Genomic DNA, 13,283 nt, shown 5'->3' with positions numbered 1-13,283 from the left:
ATAAATTATTCTAAAAAGGTCCTAATATCAAATTAAAAGGATGATGGAAAACAGAACGGGTTTGCATCTTCAAATCATTAGTGGATTATAAAAACAGTAGAGAGGATTAAACATAGCGGGTGGAAACTGAGAAATCCCAACGCGTCAGGGATGAAGCATATTCAAGTTATTCATACACTTCGTTTCGTGTGCTCCTGAAGGGATCCTATGTCTTTTTTTTTTTTAACCACAAAAGGAGATATATCCTATGTCCCTACCACTACCACTACCGTTTCCACGCACGCATATTTGTTTGGCCTTTTTTTTCCAGACCATAAGAAATATTATCATATTTTTCTGCAGTCATAATAGTTTATCTGGAGCTCTTGAAAGTTATATAAAGCATTAATTATAATTTGAACACAAGTCTTTATTTATAAATTAGGGATTAAAATAGAAAGTCAGTCTACTTTTTATTTTTTTTAAAGTGAATAACTGTACTTTTCTTTGACATGGAATGGCATATAAAATAACTGAAAGCAGAGAATAAAGGTATAAACGGCTGTTTTTGTAATCCCAAAGCGTCAGCCGTCAGGCGGCAGCACGTTGGTACAGCTCCTTAAGTTTATCAATCCGAGGCTCGTTGATTTATAAATTATTTTTTAATCATGATTTATATGCTAATCTAAACACAACCTAAAAATCTTAAAAAAAAGGGTTGCCCATTTGAATTGGATTATATAACTATTTATTAATATGATATCTCATATATTTACATCATATTTTATAAATCACATTTGAAAAATTGTTTATAAGTGATTAGAAATAAGTTTTGTATCATGCTTGATTCCTTATTTCAATTAGCGCCCCAAGTACTCTTTCAAGAACAAAAGTTTATTGATTTCTTATTCAACCACCGTCTCGGCAATTTCATATCAAGTAGATGTACATTTTATTTAATTACGTTTATGCACGAACAGGTGAGTATAAATGTTGATAGAAATATTTGAATATGAATAATACTCCTATGGTCCTTAATATAAGACCTATTTAACTAATTTAATTAGATTAAAAAAATTAGGTAAATTAGTTAATTATAAGAGACGTGACACGATTTTCTTAAAATACCATAATTATCTTTTTTAATACTTCCTCTTCTTCTTCTATGGTTGAATGAGTAAATAGTACTGATACGCTCTTATTGACAGCTCCTATAAATATGGCGTCAAATGATCGCCATGCATGTTGCATGTTTACCGATCTTCATCAGTGTCAACCCATCACATTTGCAAGTACACGAGACTCGCTGTTTTTATTATTTCACGGGATTAACGGGCCTTTTTCCCCCCTCGCGGACACCCTCCTCTTCTTTCTTTCGAGTCGTTCTTATTTGCTGTTCCAATAGAATTTAGAATAAGTTGCGTTACGTAATACTACTTCCGGTTCTAATTATAAGACCCAGTTAACTTATTTGAGGAGATTAAGAAAGTAAGTTAAGTTAGTTATTTGTAATAAATAAGTATTGTCATTTCTAAAATATCCTTGCTAATTAAGTATATTGGCTAGAACTATCATTATTAGAAAGATTATCTTGGAAAAAAATACATAAATATAAGAGACAAAATAGATTGGGGTCTCATAATTAAGACCAAATAAAAAGTCAAACGGGGTCTTATAATAAGGACCGGAGATAGTATATTGTTAATAGCTAGATTTGTTGTGGATTTTATGTTTCATGCTTATATATGTGTGTGGATGATTACTACATACTTTCAACAACTGTTTATTCACTTCCAAGATGGAAGCGGAGCTCTGACGTTCAATGAATCATTCCCTGCCATCCCTCATTATGAATCGTGGGTCTTCAGTGTATTTTATAATATATCACGACTTTGTATATAATCCCCTCAATAAAAGCAACTTGACCATAAATAAACAGTGCGACATTTGAAAATATCATTTAATAAAATTTTTCATTGCGCTCGATTTTCATATTTGTGTTATCTAAATATCTTGTTTCCCTTTGGTTTTTGTTCATCCAGCTAGCATCCTTCGATGCATGGTTTGTTGCGAATCCGAGAGTTTTAAAATTCGTTTGCACGCCTTATTACTAAAGTCTGAACACAACGGTAGGGAACGTGTGATGGATAGCAGTGGGCTCCACGAGATCTTCTAATCATGAGATGGGGTGAACGGGACCACGATGCCATCCTCCAAACCTGTTTTCTTTTTTGGTTTTCCTATTAGGACCTGTTTGGATAGGAGGACAAATCATAGTTTGAAAAAAAAAAAAAATCATCTAAACAGGCACAAATTATCTGAAATCATGATTTGGGTCAAAATTATGGTTTCGGGAGAAGTGAATCTATTTTGTTTCTTCCTCAAATTGGAGAATATGATTATGCCTATAAGAGTAGATCTCAACAATAATATGACTTTAGCACCATTTAATTCTTTTATAAACATATTTAATCTTATATCTTATAAATATATATACATATATTAATTATTTATTAATTACATTATCTTATGTATTATTAATTATGTTAGTAAAAATATATTATTAACAATTTTATTCCTTCAAATTAAAATATATCATAAAATCTATCTTTTACGTAATTATCATACTAACTTATGTCCTTTTTAGTAATTTGTATATATAAAAAGTACTTCTGATAACAACTATCCAAACACTTTCACTTCTCAGAATCACGTTTTCACATAACTTATTCTCTACAAAATCTATTCTCCAGAAGCTATTCTCTAAACTATGATTTGATTTCATCCAAACAGTTTAGTAAAAATAATTGTGGGCTTGTAGCGTGGTTGTTAATTCCGATGGGGCTTTGAAGGAAGGAAGCACAGGCGAGAGGAGGACACAAAATCATCAGAAGGGAGGCGTGGTGGTTAATTATGACCAAACTCAGTTTCAATCTCAACTGGAGTCAAATCATACGCGCATGTGTGGTGGTTGTGCCTCCAATGATGATGCGCGTGCCCATTTTCGCGTTTTCCTTCACCGCAGCATAGTACTTTCGATTTGATTCCAACAATGATACATATACCCCCACACATATTCACACACACTAACGTTTTCAATTTACGCTTTTTAAAACGATATCGGGGTTTTAGTTAACTTGGGTCCGTGACAAAATGTTTTACCGTGCATGCAATTCCATATTTTACTACAGAAGCCGGGTTTCACTTATTCTTGTCTTCTCCCACCTTACATTTTGCATTATGCTCCCAACCAAACGCATTACTGGCATAATTAATTAGCACGCGTATTCGTAAACTTGTTGACCCGTTATTTTTCGAACTGTAATTATCATAATAATGCCTTAATACGCATAGTGGGGGAAGCCTTTTAATTAATTTCCTTTTATATTCCACCCGTACACGTGGAAAATAAGTTATTTTTGCTTGAAACTGCGTAGTATATATGTTTGTTTGTTTTATTTATTTAAACTTGGAGGCTTATTAAATCATGACGATTATGATTAATTATCACGACACGAACTGCTTTATTTGATTGCCAAGTAACGTAAAAACGAAATCATCATTATCATTCTATTATTAGCTTTAGCAACGATGTCCTCTTCATACATATTATTGCACGGTCGCTCAGTTACATTATTAAGTATTAACTACATCTTCCAGGATAAAATAATAACCTGTCCCTGCCTTTTTATTATTAGAATCGGATGACAGTGTTCTTTTTCCTATATATAAAAGGTAATTCAACTATTGCCTGGTACATTTAATGTGTTATAGTACTGCATCTCGTTGATTGTGTGAAATAATTTAGTGTCATGAATGAATCATCATATCATATCGTTAATATGAGCATTTTTTTAAAAAAAGAATTCTTAATTTAAACATATTAAAGAATTTAACGGAGTCCAAACATAGTTTTTTGACATTGACGGTTCGCTTATTGCCTCCGCGGCTTACCGCGATGCTTGTTTGTTGCAAACAAAAGCCGATAAACTTTTCTAGTACTACTTATAAAACAGAAAAAAAAAGATATTTTTGATACTATTTATAGGGTACTAAGAAATTTTTTTTAATATAAATGTATAGTTTTACTCTTTATTTATTATTTTGTTGATTTTATTTAAATGAGGTATAATATATATTAAATAGGAATAAAGTTAGCAAGTTGTTAAATTTTAGATGAGAATCAATAAAATTTCAAGTTTATCTTAATCTGTGTGAAACATGTTGAAAATGACTTATAAATATGACAATAAGAGTACAGTGGTTATATCTAACTGAAAAACAACTCAAATCATAACTGTTATTCCCCCCCTCTAACGTCTCACATGCATAAAACTGACTAAAATATACCGAATTTTCATTTCTTAGTTGATGAATGTGGTTTGGTGTCAAATACAGGATGTTAACCCATCATCATTTAATATTCTTTTCACTTTGCCCTTTTTTTCACTAAGCATGAATTTTATTGGAGGTAATACTATTCGAGATGCTGTCTGACACTAAATATAAATCCCTCTGCTAATGAAGTTTCAAATACTACCTCATATCCTAATTATAAGATTTTATTTATAGATTACAAACAAGATTTTATAAATAGAACCGGAAATAGTATTAATTTGCCTGCTAGACCCAGCCCTTTCGTTCACTTTGCAGTTTGCACTAATTGATTTCAGTCTCTCTCTCACCTCACTCATCACACTTGATGTTCCATTAAAAGAGGCCTAAAGCAAAGTCCCATACCCCATTGGCCCATTCTCCGCCCATGAGGAAGTGGCGCTCCACATGGACTCAACTTTACCCAATACCATGTGTCCAAAGTCAAAGGGTATCTAACTACCCAAAAAATATCATTGGGCCTGACCCCCAGTGGCCCAATACTCATAACTCCGTCACCTCCTTCCCCAGAACAGACCACGTTATTATTGGGGGAAAAATAAACATCCAAGACCACCTTGTCGTCGGTGAGTTATTTTCAGGCAGCAATTCATTCTTTATTTTATGTTTCCTGTGACGCAATGAAAATACCAAAAGCAGTAAAATGTCCAAGGATTAGGAAGCAAGCAAACGCCATTTCTACCACCCAGTTATTTCAATTGCCAGCCAAAAAACGTTCGACATTTTTTTTGCAGACATTGATTTTTTATCTTTCTTAAATTTTACTACTATGTTTTTTGATAAATTCACTATTTTTTGCTTCGTTGCCGAGTTGAAGCGGCATAAATAAAAATCGCGTCACTGCAGGAAAATTCCAGATCTGAGGCATAAAAATGGTTTTTATAATACTACATCCGATTTTTAATATAAGAGTTAATTAATTAACTTAAATAGATTAAAAAATTAGTTAAATTAGTTATTTATAATAAAAAATAAGTATTGATTTTTTAAAATATTTTTTCAAGTTAAAATTTATTTAGTTTCTGATCATGTTTCCATGGTTTCCCTGCGCGGCCGCAGATCTGGGTAGTGACGTAGAAAATAAGAAGCTTTGGCAGGTTCCTTCCTAATTCTCATTTTGTGAAATCCCGATAATACCCTTTAGGTCGACGGTTGTTATGGTCAGATCCAACTCGAACCACTTACGTGGCACTATCTGATAAGCGGATGGTGTAACCGTACCCAACGTGTAACCGGAGAAATACCCAAGTCTTCCATCTCGTCGCCGCAGATCTCTTTGTCTTTCTTGTTCTTCTCCCTTTATAACTCACGCGTGACGGACACAACTATTTGAAAGAGCCCATCCTCTGTTGAGATCTACATCGCCCGCCCTTTCGATCTCTAGCGCCATGGCGTTGTGGACATCTTATTCCTTCCGAATTCTGACGTTCGCTGCTACTCTTCTGCTTCTTCTTCATGGTGCTCACTGCTTCTATCTCCCTGGCGTCGCTCCGCAGGATTTTCAGAAGGTCAGCTCCATTTCTCTTTCGCATATTCACTTGTTCTTGGATTCATATAAACTTCTTGATCTGTGTTCAAGCTTCAGATCCATGCTAGATATAACAGATTCTAGGTTTTTCACCCCTTGTGCGATTGAAAAATGAGGCATGGGGAATGTAGTGAATGTTGGAAATTTAACTCTAATAGATCACGTCATTGAAGAACGTCCGATGCGTAGCCCTTAACTTGGTTTTGCTTCTCTTCTCTCTTCGTGTTCATTTATGCTTCATTGAGAATCGGAGGATTGGGAAACATCGAAATGCTACTACCCGCAACTCGTTCTTCACTCTCTTCTGCAATCATCCAACATTCCACTATAATTTATAACCGAACGTTGTTGTTTCGATGTGAATGTTTAGTTGCTAAGGGTCTTTTGGATCTTATTGTGAACTTGTAATAGAATTGAGATTTTGCTGAGGAGTCATGTGGGTTTTGGAGCTTTGGATGTAAAATTTTTACAGAATCAGCTAGCCGTTAAAGATGACGGATGTCAGGAATTGCAAGTGAGGGTCTTTGTAGTTTTCCATATTACGCGTCTGGGCATGATTGAACTGCCTTTTAACATCATTATGATTTCATAACGACTGATGGAGTGTATTGAGCGAATTATATGTATCTCGTTTTCAATGCAACCGCTCCAAAAGTTGCCTTCATCTTGATGGCTGTGTGCACAGGATATTTCTATTGTAAACTTGTAAAAGATTTGAATCTGATGAGTGTGATGTCTATCATATTTTCATTTTATGCCCTTCTGATATGCTCAAACAAATTAATTTTCTTTGGTGCAGGGAGATACATTGCAAGTCAAAGTGAACAAGTTGACATCGACAAAGACTCAGCTGCCTTACTCATATTATTCGCTCCCTTATTGTAACCCTGGAAAAATAGTTGATAGTGCAGAAAATCTTGGTGAAGTGCTTCGTGGTGACCGCATTGAAAATTCTCTATACGTGGTTAGTTTTATTTTGAGCATGATGGTGAGCCTCTTTTCTATTATTTTTTGCGTCTGATTCTAAGTTTGAGATATTTTTCAGTTCAAAATGCGTGAGCCACAAATGTGCAATGTTGTGTGTAAGCTTAAACTTGATGCCAAAACTGCAAAGGAGTTTAAAGAGAAGATTGATGATGAGTACCGTGTGAACATGTATGTATACCAATGACTGAGCTATATTTTTGTGCCGGTGTATTGCATCAACTGTTTTGACATATCTTGGTATGGTACTGCATTTTATGTGCAGGATCCTTGATAACCTTCCTCTTGTTGTTCCTCTAAAGCGGATGGATCAGGATTCTACTGTTTATCAGCTTGGTTTCCATGTTGGGCTTAAGGGGCAATATAGTGGGGTATGCTTATTGCCTAGCATGAACCTTTTGTTGTGAATGACATTTATCTTGTTATGCTGACTTTATTTCTAATTGCTCAGAGCAAAGAGCAGAAGTACTTTATCCACAATCATTTGTCGTTTATTGTCAAGTACCATAAAGACGATGTAACTGAATCGGCCAGAATTGTGGGTTTCGAGGTTAAGCCGTTCAGGTCACTAAATTTGACCTTCACCTCTTCTACGTAATTATCTATATTGATTATTTCATCCATGGTCTGTCGAATTGATTTTCTTTTACTCGACTGTTATTGTGCAGTGTTAAACATGAATACGAAGGGAAATGGGATGACAAGACCCGATTGACAACATGTGACCCTCATACTAAACATGCAGTTGTTAATTCCAACGCTCCTCAAGAGGTTGAAGAGAATAATGAGATAATATTCACGTATGATGTTGAGTTCCAGGTGAGATTATTATGGACGTGATATCATGTTACATATGTCCTTTCTTGGTCAGGAGCAACGGGACGAATTTCCGGTTGTCATAACTATTTTAAATCTAAATGGTTATTCTCATCGTTCCCATTTATTATGGGCTATTTATTAGTTTTGCCATACTTTCTAATTTTTCTCTCCGGAATTTAACTGTTGAATGATACTACCTCCATTCCTTAATATAAAAGCTAGTTGACTAAGTTGAGTATATTAGGAAATTAGTTGAGTTAATTATTTGTAATAAATAGGTATTACATTTCATAAAATATCCTTGCTAATCATATGTATTAGTTAGAATTACTATTTGATGAAAATTTTAAAATGTGTAATTAACTATTTTGGAAAAAATGGATAAATACGAAAGAGAAAGTGGATTAAAATCTTATATTTAAGACGAAATTGAAAGTCATATTAACTTTTTATGTTAAGGATAGGAAGTGGTAGTATTAGTTTTATTGCTGCTGCCACCATTATTGTTGTCATTATGATGCTGGTGATGTCTTATTCATAAGAGCTGTTTTGACCTTTGGCTACAGCCCAGTGACGTGAAGTGGGCTTCAAGATGGGATGCTTATTTGCTGATGAGTGATGACCAGATTCACTGGTTCTCAATTGTAAACTCATTGATGATTGTTCTCTTCCTCTCGGGCATGGTGGCAATGATAATGCTGCGGACACTTTACCGTGATATCTCGAAGTACAATGAGCTTGAGACGCAAGAAGAAGCCCAAGAAGAGACTGGTTGGAAGCTTGTCCATGGAGATGTCTTTAGGCCCCCTAACAACTCGGACTTGCTGTGTGTTTATGCTGGAACCGGCGTTCAGTTTTTCGGAATGATTCTAGTCACCATGATGTTTGCCATCCTCGGGTTCCTTTCTCCTTCAAACCGAGGTGGGCTAATGACAGCCATGCTCTTGCTTTGGGTCTTCATGGGACTTTTTGCTGGGTACTCCTCTGCCCGCTTATATAAAATGTTTAAAGGAACCGAGTGGAAGAGAATCGCCTTCCGGACTGCAGTCATGTTTCCTGCAATCGTCTCTTCCATTTTCTTTGTACTAAATGCTCTCATATGGGGCGAGAAATCATCTGGAGCTGTGCCTTTTGGTACTATGTTTGCACTGATCTTTTTATGGTTTGGGATCTCGGTTCCACTGGTTTTTGTGGGTGGCTATGTTGGATTCAAGAAGCCTGCAATTGAGAATCCCGTGAAGACTAACAAAATCCCGAGGCAGATCCCCGAGCAGGCCTGGTACATGAACCCGGTTTTCTCAGTTCTGATTGGGGGAATACTCCCATTTGGAGCTGTCTTCATCGAGCTTTTCTTCATCCTCACCTCAATTTGGTTGAATCAGTTCTATTACATCTTCGGTTTCCTCTTTTTGGTCTTCGTCATCCTGGTCATCACTTGTGCAGAGATAACCATCGTGCTCTGCTATTTCCAGTTGTGCAGTGAGGATTACTTGTGGTGGTGGCGGTCATACCTCACGTCCGGCTCTTCTGCACTTTACCTATTCCTTTACGCGGCATTCTACTTCTTCACCAAGCTTGAAATCACAAAGATGGTATCTGGAATCTTGTACTTCGGGTACATGCTTATAGCTTCGTATGCATTTTTTGTGCTGACTGGTACCATCGGATTCTATGCATGCTTCTGGTTCACAAGGCTCATCTACTCGTCGGTGAAAATTGATTAAGTGTTATAGTAATTAGTTGTTCATTTTTTTTCCGATACAAGTAATTAGTAGTTCTTCTGATTCATCTTGTATGCTTGTTGAAGGACGAAGAAAATTTGTGCTAGGTTTTGAAATTCGGGCATTACATGTCATGTTCAGATGTAACCTATTCTATACAATTTTGAATTGCATGACACCGTGATTCTTTCGTCTCAGTACATTGAATGAAATTTTCGCAGGGGGGGGGTGTTAGAGAATAGGTTTCTAGGTGACATCTTCATTTATTCGAAGAAACTGTCATTGCACTTGCGATCCACTGGCAATGATGCAATTAAGATGAAAAATGTGGCATGTAGGATAGAGTATTATAAATAAAAAAGTATTTGAATGGGAACCGATTTTAAAATATACGAAATAAATTTGTAAAGAAATTTATCTTGATTGTGAAAAAATATTCTAAAAAAACATTTTTAGCTATAGCCAAACACCTCCTGAATGACTGTTGGTGGTAGGACTATGGCATTAAAACAAGCAAAATTACAGTGATTGTTATGTCATGATGTACTTTTTTGTTTTCGGAGTGAAATTTATCATGTACTTTGTAAGGAAGGGTGAAAGACGGGGAATTGTAAACACGCGAACACGATCAAAATCATAACAAAGAATGCCGAGAAATAAATCATACCACTGATGGAAAAGACAGGGAATTTTGGAGAAGGGTGCTGAGAACAAACAAGGGATTAGTTGTTGTCTCAGGAGATTCTGAAGAAAAAAAGGAAAAGACCCAAGGAACTATTTGCCGGGTCGAGTATTGTTGTGGGCGTCAGGAACGCCGACAGCAACCTTAGCAACATCGGAGGCGGTGGCGTCGGGCTTCTTGTGGACGTATAAGACGAAATAACCGAGGGCAGCGGAGAGGACCAAACCGGTGAGAGTGATGGTGGTGAAACTGAAGGGAAGGTTTCTCCTCTGGTGAAGGACTCCTCCGGGAGGGCGGCCGCTGCCAGGGGGTCTCTTGGAGGCTTCCACTCCTGCCGCCTTCACTTCCTCCGCAGTCATCTTGTGTGTCTCCGCATTCTTCCTCCATTCTTCTTCTCCCGCCATTCCTCTGTTGTGCCGGCTTCCTCTTCGCTTCCTACCAGCTACAAGAAGAACCCACATTGTTTGCCGCGTCTGCTGCCGCGTCACGTCTTCCTGACACGTCGCTGCTACGTGTCGTCATGCATGCTCCGCTTCTGATTCTGTGTGCGCATCATTATATCATCCGTTTTACTTGTCTCTGGAACAGGTTACAGGCTTGGATTTAGATTTAGATATTTTTGTTTCCAATACGATCTCGGTTTCTAGCTTGCCCATACAATGACAATGCCTTTGCTCTTCCTTGTCCCCACTTCTCTCCAGCCAAACGTTCCCCATTTGACCTTGTCACTCGAACAAGACAATACTCCTCCGGTTCTTAACATAAGACTTATTTAACTAATTTGATTAGATTAAGGAAGTTAGGTAAGTTAGTTAATTATAAAAAAAGTGACACATTTTTCCTAAAACACCATAATTATCTTTCTTAATACCCCTTCCCCTCTTCTACTTGATTATGGTTGAGGGAGTATCCATAGAGGTAATTTAGAGAAAACTGATAAATATGAGAAATGGGTCTTATATTTAGGACCAAAACCAACTCAAAAATTAGGTCCTATATTAAGGACCGGAAGAGTACTAAATTCCCCATTTAGCATCCCTTTTCCCCATTTAAAAAGAAAGATCATAATAAGTGAATGAATTTTCGCACTTGGTTGTCATCTTGTGCTTGATTATGAATTAGAAAATTCACTCAATGGTTTTTTCTCATATTGAGCATAAATTTAAAAAAAATCAAGTATGAAACAAATCTATTTTATTTTAAAAACACAGTCCAACACATTTTAAGTTCGATAAAATTATTGATACTTGTTTGCAGCTAAAAAAGGGAAATTAATTATTCCCCATTGGGCCTGGCTTTTCATTCGTAGGCTTCAACCTCAACCGAAAAAATAAGAATTCGTGAGATAAAGCCCAATCTGATACTTCTGTGTTGAGTGATAAACTAATAATCGAGCATAGTCTCGTCCAACAGAATTAAACAAAATAAAAATGGAATAAACACAAAATTTATCCGTCAAAAGTATTTTAGCTAAAAAATTGATCGAGGAAGCAGGATAATAAATTAGGATCCCAGAAACGTACTAGCAGTTTTAATAATCAAGGCTTAAAAATGAAAATTGAAGAAGGCAAGCTACTTGAATAATCGCAAAATTCTGGCAAAAAAAAAAAAAAGCAGTAATCACAAAATTGAATATTCCGTTTCCCCTGACAGCTGCGAAGTTTATCCGTTTCTGCAAATCCTCACATACCTGAGCAGAATCCGCTTTCAGTGACCGTTGCAAAACAAAACGATGATCCTCTTAAATAGTACTCCCCACAACGCAAGTGGGTCCCACTGTTGCATGATTCATCGGTCTGGGGCAAAACGTTTCCTTCCAACGGAGACATGTGGCCCCCCCTCCATGCTTTCTCCACACTCTTTAACGGCTAGTTTCTTTCTTCCTCCTCCATAAATACTCCGAACCCCTCCTCAGCTGTTGCAATACAAAACAAAACATCTCTATCTCCATCATCTAACGCCCCCACGAACTTCCCTTCAGTTATCAGAATCCATGGCTTCTTCCTCATCAGCTTCTTCTTCTCTTGTCCTTTTATTCCTTCTCTTCGGCCTATCTGCAGCTAGGGAAATCTTGGTGGGAGGCAAGACTGATGCATGGAAGATCCCCTCTTCTCAATCTGATTCTCTCAATCAATGGGCTGAAAGGTCCCGCTTCCAAGTCGGCGACCATCTTGGTATGTTTAATCTCTTTACTCTTATTCTGCCACATTTCTGGTTTTATGAGACATTGCATATTATGACAGTATCTCTGTTTTTGCTGATTAGTGTGGAAGTACGAAGGTGGGAGAGACTCAGTTTTGCAAGTAAGCAAGGAAGACTATGCTAACTGCAATACCGCCAACCCCCTCGGAGAGTACAGTGATGGCAACACCAAGGTGAGGCTTGATCGTCCTGGGCCATTCTATTTCATTAGCGGAGCAAATGGGCACTGCGAGAAGGGCCAAAAGCTCGTTGTGGTTGTTCTCACTCCCAGAAACCGCCACATGGGTATTTCTCCGGCACCTTCTCCGGTCGAGTTCGAAGGTCCTGCTGTAGCTCCCACCAGCAGCGCCACTGCTCTTCGGGGTGGCCTGATGGCGGCTCTTGTGGGAGTATCGGCTTTGTGGTTTTTCTGATGCTAATGGCTCCATTTTCTTAGGTGTTAGAACAGAGATTTCTTTGTTGAGAGCTTTATTCTTTTTGAGGGGATTACATGATTCTTTTCCAATTATTATTATCATATGTAAAAATTTAGGTATCTGATTTCACACTCCAGTGGTTAATGATACCCATATATTACATTACCATCGTGTGTTTTTGTCTTTCCAATGTCATATTGTGAAAGCTTTTCTGATTCACATTCACCCTCTCACCCAACCATACCTCCCTAAGTACTAGCAAATCAAGTTTTGCTGCAGGAAATCACATTTTAATTAATAAAGAAGCTAATTGCTGAACCGATGAGAAAAAGCATGAAATAACTAGAAAAAACAGTGCCACTAGTTGATCATGAATGAATCGAACTTTTTTCTGCCGAACATGTAACTTCACTTGCTCTACCTTTATTTCCGTCGATTATGCAATTCGTGGTTTTCTCCCACTCTTGATCCACCCCCCCTTTCCCTTTCCCTTTCCCTTTCCCTGCTTGCTGCCCTATATCATTCTGCATTAAAGGGAACAGTGTCATTTTTTTTTT

The 13,283-nt window shown here is 37.1% G+C and overlaps 4 protein-coding genes across 4 annotated transcripts in view; 2 read left to right on the top strand and 2 right to left on the bottom strand.

Annotated features, from left to right (window-relative positions):
• Positions 1 to 5,672: 5,672 nt before the first annotated feature.
• LOC114754546 (transmembrane 9 superfamily member 8) lies at positions 5,673 to 9,638 on the top strand. The gene is made up of 7 exons (XM_028943330.1): positions 5,673 to 5,882; positions 6,702 to 6,866; positions 6,948 to 7,057; positions 7,152 to 7,257; positions 7,338 to 7,450; positions 7,555 to 7,705; positions 8,272 to 9,638. The coding sequence occupies exons 1-7, from the start codon at positions 5,763 to 5,765 to the stop codon at positions 9,427 to 9,429; spliced, it is 1,923 nt and encodes a 640-aa protein (XP_028799163.1). The 5' UTR covers positions 5,673 to 5,762; the 3' UTR covers positions 9,430 to 9,638.
• A 562-nt stretch (positions 9,639 to 10,200) lies between these two features.
• Positions 10,201 to 10,512, bottom strand: LOC114754552 (uncharacterized). The gene has a single exon (XM_028943337.1). The coding sequence runs from the start codon at positions 10,510 to 10,512 to the stop codon at positions 10,201 to 10,203; it is 312 nt and encodes a 103-aa protein (XP_028799170.1).
• A 1,439-nt stretch (positions 10,513 to 11,951) lies between these two features.
• LOC114754477 (early nodulin-like protein 1) lies at positions 11,952 to 12,909 on the top strand. Its single transcript, XM_028943238.1, has 2 exons — positions 11,952 to 12,282; positions 12,374 to 12,909. Exons 1-2 carry the CDS (start codon positions 12,102 to 12,104, stop codon positions 12,721 to 12,723), a joined length of 531 nt encoding a protein of 176 aa, XP_028799071.1. The 5' UTR covers positions 11,952 to 12,101; the 3' UTR covers positions 12,724 to 12,909.
• The window catches only part of LOC114754478 (uncharacterized), a 1,382-nt gene continuing 965 nt past the window's right edge, over positions 12,867 to 13,283 (bottom strand). The window contains exon 4 of the mRNA XM_028943239.1: positions 12,867 to 13,250. Within this exon, the coding sequence (XP_028799072.1) occupies positions 13,095 to 13,250 (156 nt within the window). The 3' untranslated portion in view covers positions 12,867 to 13,094. The remainder of the gene's footprint in view (positions 13,251 to 13,283) is intronic.

This window comes from Neltuma alba, unplaced genomic scaffold (genome assembly GCF_004799145.2).
Source record: "Neltuma alba isolate B1F8T4 unplaced genomic scaffold, ASM479914v2 tig00010148_pilon, whole genome shotgun sequence".
Taxonomy (NCBI): Eukaryota; Viridiplantae; Streptophyta; class Magnoliopsida; order Fabales; family Fabaceae; genus Neltuma; species Neltuma alba.
The sequence above is the reverse complement of the archived record's forward strand: the minus strand, read 5'-3'. Positions and strand labels throughout refer to the sequence as shown.